At 35.3% G+C, this 14,602-nt stretch overlaps 1 protein-coding gene across 3 annotated transcripts in view; it reads left to right on the forward strand.

Annotated features, from left to right (window-relative positions):
* TOP2B (DNA topoisomerase II beta) overlaps positions 1 to 14,602 on the forward strand; it is a 56,304-nt gene that overhangs the window by 28,995 nt on the left and 12,707 nt on the right. For all 3 annotated transcript variants that reach the window (XM_042889137.1, XM_042889136.1, XM_042889138.1), the window contains exons 11-22: positions 614 to 752; positions 2,198 to 2,355; positions 3,060 to 3,185; positions 4,164 to 4,274; positions 4,377 to 4,482; positions 4,700 to 4,809; positions 7,837 to 7,929; positions 8,025 to 8,139; positions 10,144 to 10,265; positions 11,074 to 11,222; positions 12,446 to 12,677; positions 14,384 to 14,518. In XM_042889137.1, coding sequence (XP_042745071.1) covers positions 614 to 752; positions 2,198 to 2,355; positions 3,060 to 3,185; positions 4,164 to 4,274; positions 4,377 to 4,482; positions 4,700 to 4,809; positions 7,837 to 7,929; positions 8,025 to 8,139; positions 10,144 to 10,265; positions 11,074 to 11,222; positions 12,446 to 12,677; positions 14,384 to 14,518 — 1,596 coding nt within the window. The remainder of the gene's footprint in view (positions 1 to 613; positions 753 to 2,197; positions 2,356 to 3,059; positions 3,186 to 4,163; positions 4,275 to 4,376; positions 4,483 to 4,699; positions 4,810 to 7,836; positions 7,930 to 8,024; positions 8,140 to 10,143; positions 10,266 to 11,073; positions 11,223 to 12,445; positions 12,678 to 14,383; positions 14,519 to 14,602) is intronic.

A 14,602-nucleotide genomic window follows, 5' to 3' on the forward strand; every position in this document is an offset into this window, starting at 1 on the left:
AACATTGAACTCCAGAGGTGTTAAATGTGCAGAAGAAACTCTTAACTAATGAGTTCTATGTTGTGGTGGATAGTGAAAAGCCAAAGCTAATTTTATTTTGCTCCTTTTCTTTTGATGTGAAATAAACTTAAAGCAGTTTTTGCTACATTCCCTCTTTGCTGTAGGTGTATTTACTAAAGCGTGATCAGTGGTTGTTTTAATAATGGGTGAATTCTTAAATGCTTTTGCATCTTCCAACCATTTTCAGAATTTCCAAAGAAACTTTGAATAGCCATATTACTTACTATCAGGTTACTTTTTGCTGCAAAATCTAGGAAGCAGATGCTTAGTACCTATAGTGTTTCAGCAAATCAACCACACAACATAGGACAACTTCTTACTAAGTCTTGGTGAGATTTTCTTCCTTTCTTACCATCAATTATACAAGGGCGAGGAGAGAAGCTGGGAAAGTGTTGTGCTTTGGTTTTGTTTGATGTGCTAGACAGTAAGGTGTGTATTAATCTTTAATTGTTACAATTTTTAAAATGTAAAGGATCAGCTTAAAGTTGAGAGATAAGAATCTACCATGTGAGGTTTACTTTTCTCATCCACAGTTTTAATCTGTTGCTTATAGGCCTCTAACTGTGGTATCATAGAGAGTATTTTGAATTGGGTCAAATTTAAGGCACAGACTCAGCTGAACAAAAAATGCTCATCTGTGAAACACAGTAAAATCAAAGGCATTCCAAAACTGGATGATGCTAATGATGCAGGTAAGACCACTTATTTTTACTATCTTTTGTTTTTCAGATTTTCTCACAGATATCATTGTTTTAAACTTGACTTTATTTCTTATGTGTATATTATATTTTTTAATAAAAAATCTTTATAGTTCTTAAACTACTTTTCTAAACCTCCAAGTGTAGAATTAAAACATGACGATGAGTTTTATATTAGGAATGCCATCTTTTTTCTGTTAGAGAAATGGCATAGCTGAACAAAAATATTAACGTAGTTACATATTGAAAGCATGAATTTTCAAGTTGGGGTTCCAAAAACAGAAACAACAGACATCAAAAACTTGGATACCTTTTACTCAGATATTTCTCTACTGCTTAGTTGTTCATAGCTGAGGAGCAGGAACTTTGCATTTCTTAGGGAGTCTTACCAGGTATTGATTTACTGAAGGTCTAGAACATATTAAATTTCTCATAGCAAAGGCATTTCACATTCAGGAGTGAACACACAAGAAAACAAGAGAGACGTTCAGTTTCTAAATAAGGTGACTCTGAAACGCTGCACATACTGGCAGAAGAGTATATATATATAGTAGTATATAGACATATATAGATATATATATATAGTAGTATATATACTGGCAGAAGAACATATATATATATATATATATATATATATATATTCTGTTTTGAACCCACTTTGTTGGTGGCATCATAACTATATCTTTTGACACAGTGTGAATACATATATAATTTAGATTAAATTAAGGCATATGTCTGATTTAGATGACCAAAGATCATGAATGTAAGTTCTATACAATTGGAAGTGGTGAGTTGTTTTTTTACAAAGTTTTATGGACTCAGAATTGCACTAACAATAAATACTTATTTCTGAGATATATAATAAGCTGCAGTGTTCTGATTTCTTGCCAAACTCCAAACTTTTTTTTTATAGTTTCCTGGCTTTTGCCTCTGCAGAATTAAATAATAAAAATAAAAAAATAGGTAGTTTGAAATTGCCTCTGCAAACGTAGTGTGAGGAAGGGGCAAATGCAGGAGGTGAAATAAGTCCCACATATTACTCAGATATGCCTAATGTATGTGTGTGAGTAATTTTCAGATAGTTTGTGAAATAGTAAAGGTACAGAAGCAATCTGGTTGTAATTGTTGTATTGTTTGTTACTGCAAATTTTGTGTGCGCAGATTTGTTGGGACGACTACATAAAGACATGCCATTGCATTTCAATTTCCTCCTTGTCCCGGAGTGATCTTTAGTGTATTGCTAAAGACAGAGATACTCCTTCTTGTAGTATAATTTTAGTAGTATGGGAAGTCATCCTTAAAATAGAAAATAATTTAAATGATCTAGCATGCAGTTTAGGAATAGTAATCACGAGTAGCTCAATTGTATTCCTATTATTTGAATCGAACACTGAGCTTTCCATTTTTCTGCTTTGCTTCTACTCCTTCCTGAACTACAGGTGGCAAACATTCCTTGGACTGCACACTAATATTAACAGAAGGAGACTCTGCCAAATCTTTAGCTGTCTCTGGCTTAGGTGTTATTGGTCGAGACAGATACGGAGTATTCCCACTCAGGGGTAAAATTCTCAATGTTCGAGAAGCTTCTCACAAGCAGGTAAGAAGTCTTGTCAATTCATGTTAGCTGAGGTGTGGATGTATTGTGATTATTATTTCTAAGGTTACATTGTTGCATTTTCGTTTTTATTTTGTCATGAAAATTTTGTGGCCAGGATTTTGTAAAGGGCCAATTCCTTTGAAGTCTGTGGTAAAATTCTGAGCTGGAATTACTAAATGAGTACTGAGATGATAAGCTTTTCTTTTTCCCCCTCACAAATGCAGGAGGATTCTGCTATGACTAACACCTTACATGAACACTTAAAGAAATGATAACTATATTCTCTCAATTGACAATTGATTTCATTGATGTCCGACATGAGAGAGTAGCACTATTAATCATTTGGTTCTGTTGCCCTCCATATTTTTTCTTTCTAAAGAGTTTTGTTGCAGATCCCTAAAGAAATTATGGAAAGAGAAGGCAGCTTCGTGTGATGACTTTTTGTTAATATCCACATTTCTCTCTGCCTTCTGAACTCAAAGTGTTGGACTGTGGAGGACAAAGGTAGTGGTATAGCCTCAAGGGATGTACAGAAGAAATATTTGTGTGTGTGAGAGCTGCAAAGGCTTAGGGATAAAGAGGTTATGATTTTGAGGTTAGAGGTGCTTAGATAAAATAGCTATAAAGCCTATATTAAAAAAGATTGGGATATTTCTGAATTTCTGCTTTTTGTATTAACCACAAAAGGTAACTTTTTCATGCAGATCATGGAAAATGCAGAAATCAACAACATCATCAAAATTGTTGGACTGCAATACAAGAAAAGCTATGAAGATCCAGAATCTCTAAAAAGTCTGAGATATGGAAAAATTATGATAATGACAGATCAGGTTAGTCTGAATTTCACAGGTTTTAATAGACAGGGCTTCTTAAAATGTGTTCTGCTGCAGTCTTGTAGGCTCCATTTTTGTGCGTTATAACCTGAAACTGTCTTACAACAATATGGATGTATTCAGAGGATACATCCCTAGTGTGGGATTTCTTTTAGGGAATAATTTATCTATATGTTGTTTTTGTTACTCCAAATGAACAACTGAACTTTGCTGCACAGTGGCAGAGGAACCAAATACAAATAATAAGTAATTCAGTAATATAAACATGTATAAATAGGAATGGTTTTGATCAATGAATAGTATGTTGAAAGTACTTACAAAATTGAACAGTAGATGAAGTTATAATGCTAGGTAGTCTGGGAGAGATAAGAATGAAGACGGTTATTTTTGCGTATTCTCATGAAGTGAGAATTGTTCTGATTGTTTGTCTATTGTTCTGATTTGTAAAAGTCTAGTTATCCTGTGCTTCAGATAATTATGAATGCTTTATTTGTGTTTTTTTGTTTCTGTTTTGTTTTTATTTTGTTTTGTTTTCCTGAAGTGGTCAAACTATCAAACATTTTATCACTAATGAGAAGTGTGGGCTAGGCTTGTTTTTTTTTCCACAGATTCAGCTCTGTGCTGTCCAGGAAAGCTGTCTAGTTCTCAGATAAAACATGTAATAGGCAAAGAACCCTGCGAGTCGTAGCTGTGCACGTGGCTTGGAAGAGCTAATTGTTAGCTAAAGGACCATGCTGTTCATAAGTGCCTATTTTACACAAAGGTTTAGTTCAGAATCCAAATTAAACCTCATTATTCCCTTGTTTGTTTTCTGTCAGCAAATACTGTTTGGTGTATCCTGGCCAGTGTGATCTGTTTATCCTTGCAACTAGAATTTTTCATTCATTGGCCCTCTTGTTTTTGTCTTGTGGTGAGTGTGGCTTTGTGGGATCTGACATTTTACAAGATCACTTCATATTTTCATGTCTGATTTAGGATCAGGATGGATCTCACATAAAAGGCTTGTTGATCAATTTTATTCATCACAATTGGCCATCACTGTTGAAACATGGTTTTCTTGAGGAATTCATCACTCCTATTGTAAAGGTATGGGTTCTGTTAATGAAATTTTATTTTTTATATACAGTGCAACAGAAAAGTTGATTTTGTTTTTTTTTGTTTTGTTTTGTTTTGATTTTTTTTTTAAAGGCAAGCAAAAATAAGCAAGAACTTTCATTCTATAGTATTCCTGAGTTTGACGAGTGGAAGAAACACATGGAAAATCATAAAGCATGGAAGATAAAATATTACAAAGGTTTGTTTAAAAATAAATATGTTAACCTGATGGATCTAAAAATACATAATAAATCAATGTTACAAAGTTTTATTTGTAGCTGTATTCATGGCAGAAGATACCTGCTTCTGTCGTTATATTATTTAAGGGATAAAATGTTACAGCTTAAATATACAAAGAGTAAAATGTTAAAACTTAAATTCTGGGTGTGGAGTAACTGCTGCTTTTTATTGTACAGGTTTGGGTACCAGCACTGCTAAAGAAGCAAAAGAGTATTTTGCTGACATGGAAAGACATCGAATTTTATTTCGATATGCTGGTCCTGAAGATGATGCTGCCATTACACTGGTGAGAACTTACAAAAGTAATTCTCTATGATATGTTTTATTTTCCAGTGTTCACTGAAAATGGCACATGAGGAAGTCTTACCAGTTTTTCTTGCCATAACTGAAAAAAAAATACTTTTGCAAGAGAAAAAAAAATTTGGAAAATATTTCAAATTTTGGAATGAGAGCCTTTATCCACGCTAGAAAATTAATGCTGCCTTCGATCACTTTCATGTGGTGTGAAGATCAAGGAACGCTACATTCAGAGTTGCTTTTAGAGCAGAACACACAAAAGAGTGCTCTGAGAAAGGCAGTAGAGCTCAAACAAGTAGTCTCATAGCTGCTTAGGGAGGACTGATTTTTGTTTCTGAGTAAATAAGATCAGATGATGATTTATTCTTTGAGTGTGCTGTGTGTTTATTCACATATGTGCCTTGCACATTTGAATCTGAAATCTTTTAGTTAGTTGTTTTCAGATGTTGTAGGCACAACAGACAGACTGAGTCAATGCACAAGGAAATTGTGTTTCATGGAACTCAAGGAAAGACAAATGACACAGTGTCTGGAATGAAACTGTTTTCACCTTTCATGTACTTTAATTTTCTATTTTAGTTTTAGATGATATTAAAAAGAGAAAAGGTGTAAGAATGGAAATGAAAATTGGGAAAATACTCATTCAGAAATCATATACATGTATATAATCTTATATATATATAATGAAAGTTATATAACAGCATTTTCTTTATATTGTGGATCCAGTAAAATAGTATGTTTTTATTAACAGAAAACGTAAGTAAACAGTAGGTGTCTGCTCTGAAGGAAAAAACCTGATGTATCAAAGGTTATTTGTACCTGTCACTTCTCTCCATGATGCACTGAAATATAATTCATTGTAGTTATCTATCTCAGAAAAGTGTTTGATGGGAAGGAATCTGTATGTTTGCATATCCATTACAGAATCACAGAAATGTAGAGGTTGGAGGGACCTCTGGAAATCATCTAGTCTTAAACTCCCTGCTAAAGCAGGTTCCCTACAGTGAATTGCAGAGGAAAGCACCTAGTTTTGAATATCTCTACAGAAAGTGACTTCACAACCTCTCTGGGCAGCCTGTTCCAGTGCTCTGATGCTCTCGGAGTTTAACTTTTTTTTTCTCATGTTGTACAGAGCTCCCTGTGTCCCAGTTTGTGTCCATTACCCCCTTGCTGGGTACCAGTGAAAAAAGGCTGGCCCCATCCACTCTGCAGCCATTCTTTAGGTATTTATAAGCATTGCTAAGATCCCCTCTCAGTCTTCTCTTCTGCAGTCTGAACAGTCCCAGATCTATAAGCATTTCCTCATACAGGAGGCCCTTAATCATCTTTGTGGCCCTCCACTGAACTCTCACTGGGACTTCCCTTAAACCTGTTCCTGAAGGGACTCTGAACGACTGATTAAAAATCTGAGTTCTGTTTCTGCAAATGGACTTACACATACACCAAAATTATCATTCAATGGGTATTTCAAGGAAGCACAGCAGAATTCAGTTGCAATTAAAGTCATGAAGATTGGAGTCATTTTTGATGCCAGTCTTAGCCCTAGAGGCAGATTCTGTTCCTACTAAGAATTCTTTGTAGTACCTTCGTTTTTAGGACTTGCTTTCATTTTTCATCAGTGCTATTTCCAAGTGCTTACACACCATTATAGAGGATCTAGTCAGAGATCCAGTGGTGTCTTGTTGGTCTGTAGGGAGGCAGCAAGTTGCTCAGTGACTTCTCATTGACATGCACAGCTGCAGTTGGGCAGAGGGGTACCCATTATTCCTTGGGGTTTTATCCTCTCCATTGCGTCCTTTCTGTTACTGGGGCAACAGCTGGTTGCCAGGGGCACTCCTGCCTACCCCAGTTACCAGGGGCATCGTGTTCTGTTTGTGCCGTAGCAGTTGGGGTACACACATCTTGCTCATCAGGAGGAACAGCACGTGCATCCTCTTACTGCTGCGCTCATGGTAATCAACCATTAACTCCAAAAGCTTGTCAAGCAGGTTATATCTCAGCTGGGTGCCACTGAGCAAGCTTTGAGCCAAAAATTGGTCACAGTCTGTGTCATAAATTGTTGAGCTTTGCTCACAAAGGCAGTCAAGCTGAAGCTGAACAGGGTGATATTGCTTTATCCTTTTCTCTTACGCAGAAGAGTGCTTGAAATCAGGACATGATGGTATTTCTATCTTTTACTCCATAATAAAAAAAGTAGTACTTCAGTAACTCACAAAATTTTGCCAAATTAGTTACTTAAACTACATATTCAGTTTTTATGCATTCTTCTTTTATTTCTTTTGGAGAAGAAACTCACTGGATGGGAAATCTACTTCTGTAACAGAACAATCTTTCAGAACATTTCTGTGTTATTTTATAATTCTAAGTTGTTGTTTTAAAGTGATGCCTTGTGTTCATAAAGACCAAGGCTCTCAGTCAGCTAGCCTAAATTCTCATTTAGCCTTTATAAAATGTCAATTTTGATAAGTTGTCAATTTCCTATGAGGACTTGTTCTAGCCACTCAGGAACAACTACAAGTTACTGGCATTCTGTAGCTGACAGGGTAAATGGAGAAGACAAGAGGAATGGAGTATCTTTTCTGTCAGACAATTCTGTTGATCATAAACTAAATGATGAGCCCAACCTTAAAATTATTTACAGAACAATTTCAGCGCCTCTAAACTTCTACATGAAAGTACAGCTCTGTTATGAAGAGTGGAATCAGAATTTTTCTAAGAGAGGAATAAGATTTTTCCAACTGTGTGCATATTTTCAAAGTAATGTGAATTTTAGTGTTGGTCAGTGAGAGCGATGTCAGTTAGAAAAACCTTCTGCAGCAGTATCTAATAGGCCATGAGCCTGCACTGCTACAGGCTCATGTAAATGTAAGCATTAGTTACATGGTTTATCTTATCTATTTAAATGCCGAATACTTGATCAGAGAGTGTGCAGTATATATAAAATTATGGCTAAAGTAACTAATGTTTATACAAACATCTCTATGCTTACAATGTAATAAAACTGGAATTTTTTCAGGCCTTCAGTAAAAAGAAGATCGATGATCGAAAAGAATGGTTGACAAACTTCATGGAGGATAGGCGACAGCGTCGGCTACATGGCCTTCCTGAGGTGAGTCCTAAATAATAGTAATAAATCTAGTGGATGAGATTTAAATGTAACGTGGTGTTTGTATGGAGTGAACAATGGGTGTGGTTTTTTTTCAGCAATTTTTATATGGTACAGCGACAAAACATTTGACCTACAACGACTTCATTAACAAGGAGTTGATCCTCTTCTCAAATTCAGACAACGAAAGATCTATTCCATCCCTTGTTGATGGTAAGCTGACAATTTATTATGATTTGTTGGAATATTCCATTTTATTGCTTTTTAAACTTGTGATTTTTTTTTGAAAGCCAGTATATTCAGATAGAGAATAGAAGACTTCTGTGGTTTTTTTTGTTATCATTTATATGCTAAGTAGTTGCAACAATTCTTGTGTGAAGAAGTTTAAACTGATGCTTTGTAGCCTTTTAGCTTAACCAGAACTCTAGCCCAGACATTACAAGTGCTTTGCTTCTACTTGTACAGTCAGAAAAAGCAAGTCTTCTAAGTGCTTATGATAATTACAATTCAAGTTGTCATCTGAATGTAGATAAAAATGAAAGGATGAAATGTTTCCTCCCATCATGTAGCACAAGCACTCTTTTAGTGCTTACTGATCCTTCCTGCAATCATCCTATGGTTCTTCTAAATCAGATTTACTAACTCTTCCTTTGCAATAGCATGAGTATGAAAAGAAACAGCTTTTACTATGCAGAGTGTGCTTCATGTAAAGGTGTCTGCAGACAGTATGAACAAAAATTTCTGCCTATATCATTGACAGTATAAATATGCTTACTAAGATATGGTAAAAAGGCCTTGAGGTTTCATAAAACAAAACAAAACAAACCAAAAAAAGGCATTTATCTCCAATTTCTAATACACTTTATATAGCAGAGGTATTCAGCCTTTTTGATACTGCAAGCTCACACCAAAATGTCTAATGCTGCAAGAACATTTATCTGTACAGAAATGTAAGAAAACTAGAAGGGAACCTATATGTATATATATATAAATTTAGCCATATATATATATGAGAGAAATACATTTATTATATTAGAGACATATAAATAACATGTATACATAATGTAATTTCTGTGTGTATGTGTATATATATATATCTAACATTAAACATATAATTGCTATTAATGTCATTGTCAGCTTTGAGTGTAATTTTGCTTACTGATCATGGGCCTGTGAACTGCTCAGAAGGTCAAACTCTAGCAGTAATTTTTGTTCTTCAATATCACAGGTGGTTGACAAGGTAATTTATTGGCAAATCCTAAAAAAAAATACAGAAAAAGAACATTTTGAACATCTCTTTACAGTTTTCAGTTACAGCTTTGTTATTTCTTGGTGATTCTCCTGTGTGAAGGAAATCCTCCGAGTCTGTTACTTCCATTATATGTTTTCTAGAAAATATGATGCAGACCCATTATTAAAAAAACAATTAACTTTATGTATCTAAATGAAGTAGAGATTGAAGTCATGTTCTTTTTTCAATTTTTCCTCTTACTTAGGTTAGTAATGGTAATGTATAGCAATATTTTAGTGCATTTTAGTGGCATATGTGAGTTAAAACAATGAATAGATGAATAAGCATGTTTTGGTTATCAGTTACAGATGACATGCAGAAAAATTCTATGCTCTCTTTCACAAAGGTGGTGTGGTTAAAGTATACATCAAGTGTACCTAGATGGTAACGATCAGATCAAAGAGAATGGCTTCTTTTTTAAAACATTGGAAGATTTAGAAGGGACACAAATAGCATGTATTTTTGGTTTAACATAAAAAGTTAAATTTCAGAGTTCTTTAAAATAAGTGTAAGCTACAATTACAGTTGTCACTGCTAGATTTGTGTTAATTCTCCGGAAAAAGATTTTGCTCGCTATACTGGAAAGAAACAACTCTTGACTTGCAGAGGTACATTTAGGATAAAGTTATACTTATTAGAATAGGGTTGTGCACTACTGGCTTAAAGGGTTAAGTTTCCACTCTTCAGGTAACTTTTCCTGTTAAAGCATTCATTCCTGTTATTATTTCTGTTATTTTAAAATAACTGAAAAGAATGTTGTTTCGTTAACATTGCAGTATGCATTTATTTCCCTTAAAGTTTAAGCTTCTTTCAAGAGTTTAGAAATGAGAAAAAAGCAAAATCAGGTGGTTTTTTTTGTTTGTTTGTTTTGTTTTTTAAAACCAATGCTTTTTTATGTGTTGAAAATGGAATCTTCTTCTTATTAGGTTTAAAACCAGGGCAGCGCAAAGTTTTGTTCACTTGCTTTAAGAGAAATGATAAACGTGAAGTAAAGGTTGCTCAGCTGGCTGGTTCTGTTGCTGAGATGTCAGCTTATCACCATGGAGAGGTGAGTATGAAGAGTAAGAAGTTGTGAGAATTTGTAGCTTGTGTAAAATGTTTACTGTATTAAAATTCCGAATCTTTTGACTCAATCTACTAATTACAGATTTAATTTTAAAGAGTTTGAGCTAAGCAGTGTATAGTTTAAAAAGAAAATATAGTCCTTGTGCAAACAAGTCCGTGTGCACGGTGGTATTACCAAGTAGTTGATGGATTATGGAGAAATGGTAAGTAATTACTTAGTAAGCTTCTTCCAGATTCTCAATCATAGTAACTATGTATTATGGAAATTTTTGGTGTCGAGCAAGAAATAGTCTTTTAAGGTAAGAAGGAGACAATGTTCTCCAAATCCTGCTGCAATATTGAAACAATGGTTATTTCTATCTCTTGTTTGTTTATGTTTATCTGGAATATCAACATGAGTTGCCATATTCATTCTCTCACCATCCTTTCATCTTTCCCACTGAATGCAGTGAGTAGTAGTTTGTGCAAAGAGAAAGCAGATGCAGTCAGTTTTTGCCCCTTTAATTACTCCAGAGAAGTGCTTTAAAAAAATTGAGAAAGCTTTGGGTTTTCCTAAGAATAGAATATAAAGATGTTTAATTCAGGGAGGCAATGTGGCTATGAAAGAGGGAGCATTGTGCTTTGCCAGTAGCTCTAGTAAGAGGCTTACTGTATTTCTTTCTTGACCATTTCTTTGAAATTGAAGTCAGGTTAGTCACAGAATTCCTGGGCATTAAAAAGCTATATTATTAACTGATTAGGAAAGAGTGTGCTTCTAATGTTTATTTTTATGAATATGTATTTTCTTGCAGCAAGCACTAATGATGACCATTGTCAACTTGGCTCAGAACTTCGTTGGAAGTAACAATGTTAATCTTCTACAACCTATTGGTCAGTTTGGTACCAGGCTTCATGGTGGAAAGGATGCTGCCAGCCCTCGCTATATTTTCACTATGCTAAGGTAACCATATGCTTTTGAAAAGCTTTATTACCAAAGTAATCCTTTCACAACACTAAAGGGTTGTTATTTTTTATACTTTTTTTTTTGGTATGTGAAAGGAATAGGAGAGGATTAATATATTTTGGTGTCATCTGCAAATTTACTGAGGGGTGCTCACATCATCAATAACAGTATTGAAAAAGACAGGCCCCAGTGTTGACCACTGGGTATCACCACCCATGGCTGGTTGCCAGATGGATTTATCTCCATTCATCACCACTCTTAGGTCCCAGCCATCCAGCCAATTCTTTACCCAGGTAACAAGTGTAACAGGCAGCCAGCTTATCAAGGAGAATACTGCAGGAGACAGCATCAAAGGCCTTGATGAAGTCTAGGTAGACTACGTCAACACCTTTCCATCATCAGCCAGGTGTGTTACCTGGTCATAGGAGGTGATGAGGTTGGCCAGGCAGCACCTGCTTTTCGTGAGCCCATGCTGTCTGGGCCTGATCCCCCAGCTGTCCCACACGTGCTGTGTGATATCCCTCAAGATGATTTGCTCTGTAACCTTTCCTGGCACTGAAGCTAGGCTGACAGGCCTGTCATCACATTCAATTTAATGTGCAGTGTGAAAATGTATTTCTTACTGTAATTTCTAGAATTTTCTATATTGTTTCTCTTATTCTCTAATTTGTTTAATGTTTAGCCTAAAATTTCATACAAAGCTTACAGTTAACAGAAAATAAGAAGCTATGCATAGTACTGGGATTTATTCACTTTCTCATATATTTTTTTTTGTGTAGCAACTTAGTTCTGTACATTCTTCTTTTCATGAGGCTCTGGAAATTGTGTTCACCCAGGACAATATCCTAGATGCGCAAAATAAGTCCCCACTAAAACCTCTTAGTATTTTCAGAATCTAGATGACTTACATTGAAGTGTATGAATCGTGAATGCTTCAGAGAATGGTATTTCTGTAGATACTGTTATCAGTTATTAACATACTGTGTACATGTATAATTGGGAAGAAAGCAGACATTATCTGTTAATAGCATGCTATTCCATTGAGAGGAACTTTGTTTTCTCAGGAGGTGTGTTCAGTGTAATTTCAGCTTCCAAATGGCAAAGAGAAGAAGACATGAGAAAAATAGCTCATATTTGGACACATTGAGGGTTAAAGCACTTATACATGTTACTAGTGGGACTCCAGTTAAACAGTATTTTGTTTTCTATCTTTTTTAAAGCCCTTTAGCCAGGCTTCTTTTTCCATCAGTGGATGACAACTTGCTGAAATTCCTTTATGATGACAACCAACGTGTAGAGCCTGAATGGTATATCCCCATCATTCCGATGGTTTTAGTAAATGGAGCTGAAGGAATTGGTACTGGATGGGCTTGCAAACTTCCAAACTACGATACCAGAGAGATTGTAAACAACGTCAGACGAATGCTGGATGGCTTAGATCCCCATCCTATGGTAAAAATAATAATATGTACTAGCATTTCATACATTTGCTAATCAAACCTAATTTTATACTTAGGAAATGTAGTCATATAATTCTATGAATGCTTGATTATTGAAGTAAATGGGTTGTATTGTCCTGGTAATTGTGCATAGGAACTTTACTTGACTGCTGGGAAGTGACTGGAGCAGTTCATCTTGAAAAAAAAAAAACAAACAGTGCAATTTATATATTTCCAGTTACTATAGAGAACTTCTTGTTCTGTGTTGACTGGAAGACTTCAAAATTTCAAGTCCTAAGGATAGTTATTTTGCATGGGAGTAGAGTAGAAAGTTGTGTCACAATTTCTTTTATGAGGTGCAACTACTTATCTTCAGCCAAATATAAAATTTCCACTGTCTCATCCGAATTGTACTCATCAACACGTCTGTAAGCATAGGAGAAGGTGTTGTCACTGTTGGAGAAAATCAGCAGCTGCTGAGCTGTATGTAGCTTCTGCTCCTTTATTTCAAATTTTACAAGAAGTTCTTGGAAGTGGTATATATTTCAAAAAAACTTTGCACGGTAAGAATACTTATGTGAACCCAGAACCTCTGTAATCAACAGCTAAGGTAATTTATTTAACCTTTACTTTACAACTGACGGATAAATGGATATTGCTACTTTGTGTATCTAAGTCATAGAAGCAGAAACATCTCTGCTTAGGTCACATTTCACAGAGTCACAGAATTGTAGGGGTGGAAGAGACCTCCAGAGATCATCGAGTCCAACCCCCCTGCCAAAGCAGGTTCCCTACACCAGGTGAACCTGGTGTAGGGAACCTGGTGTTTCATTGCCTCTGAAAGTGCACTGCCAATTTCCATGACTTAGTGAATTTTCTTTTTCAAATTCTTGGGAACAATAATTAGAATTTTTTTAATTAATGTGATCCATTGCCCTTCCCTTAGGACTTCTAGGCCTTCTGTGTAGTCTCACAGTCATTTGAAGCTTCACTGTGATTGAAGGAGGCAGTTCTGCCTCCATCTAGCTCCTTTCAGTATTCTGGTATGTGTTTGTGGCTGCATGGTAAGCTGGATAAGGGAATCAATTCAGTTAAAGTAAATAATAACTGTAATTAAAAATCTGTCACCCCACTAGTTAATTATTAAACTGGATGGGTTCCACTATCTTTGCCAAACAGCACATGAATAAAAAAATGGCTAGGGAAGGTAGCACAACTTCTCCATTTCTCTTAGTGTTGATGTAAACTTATAGTGATTGTACTGGGGTGTTAATCCACTTTCTGTCATGCCTTAGCTGCGCTTGCTGTTTTCTGAAGAAAAAAAAATCCAAAAAGAAAACCAAATCAAAAAAACAATAAGCAACTTACATAAAATAAATTTTATTCAACAAAATTTTTAAATTTTATAAACAAACAAAAAGAATCTCACAGCCAACAAACCAAACAAAGAGAAACACCACCTTCCTGGGTTCAGCTATATCTTCATTATTTATCTACTCTTTAGATAATAAGGTGATTGCTTCTGTCACTTGCACGTGTGTATCTTGTTTTTTTTTGCTGATGTTTTTACTATGAGATAAGATTATCATCAGCATAAGAGGCTGGTTGATGGATTTGCCCAATATAAAGTAATAGCTGTATGGTGCATGGGAAAGAGATATCTTCCATGACTTATTACAAAGTTTCTTAGCATTCCACTGGTTTTTATTGCAATTTCAGCTCCCAAACTACAAAAACTTCAAAGGAACCATTCAAGAACTTGGTCAAAACCAGTATGTAGTCAGTGGTGAAATATTTGTGGTGGACAGGAACACTGTAGAAATTACAGAGCTACCTGTAAGGACATGGACCCAGGTAAGTGACAGTAAAAAAATAAAAATTATAACAATAAAAAAAAATAATAATAAAAAAATTTATCCTACATGCAGGAGAACATTT

The sequence above is a fragment of the Lagopus leucura genome, unplaced genomic scaffold, assembly GCF_019238085.1.
Source record: "Lagopus leucura isolate 7727_CA_CO unplaced genomic scaffold, USGS_WTPT01 Super-Scaffold_100157, whole genome shotgun sequence".
In the NCBI taxonomy this organism is placed as follows: Eukaryota; Metazoa; Chordata; class Aves; order Galliformes; family Phasianidae; genus Lagopus; species Lagopus leucura.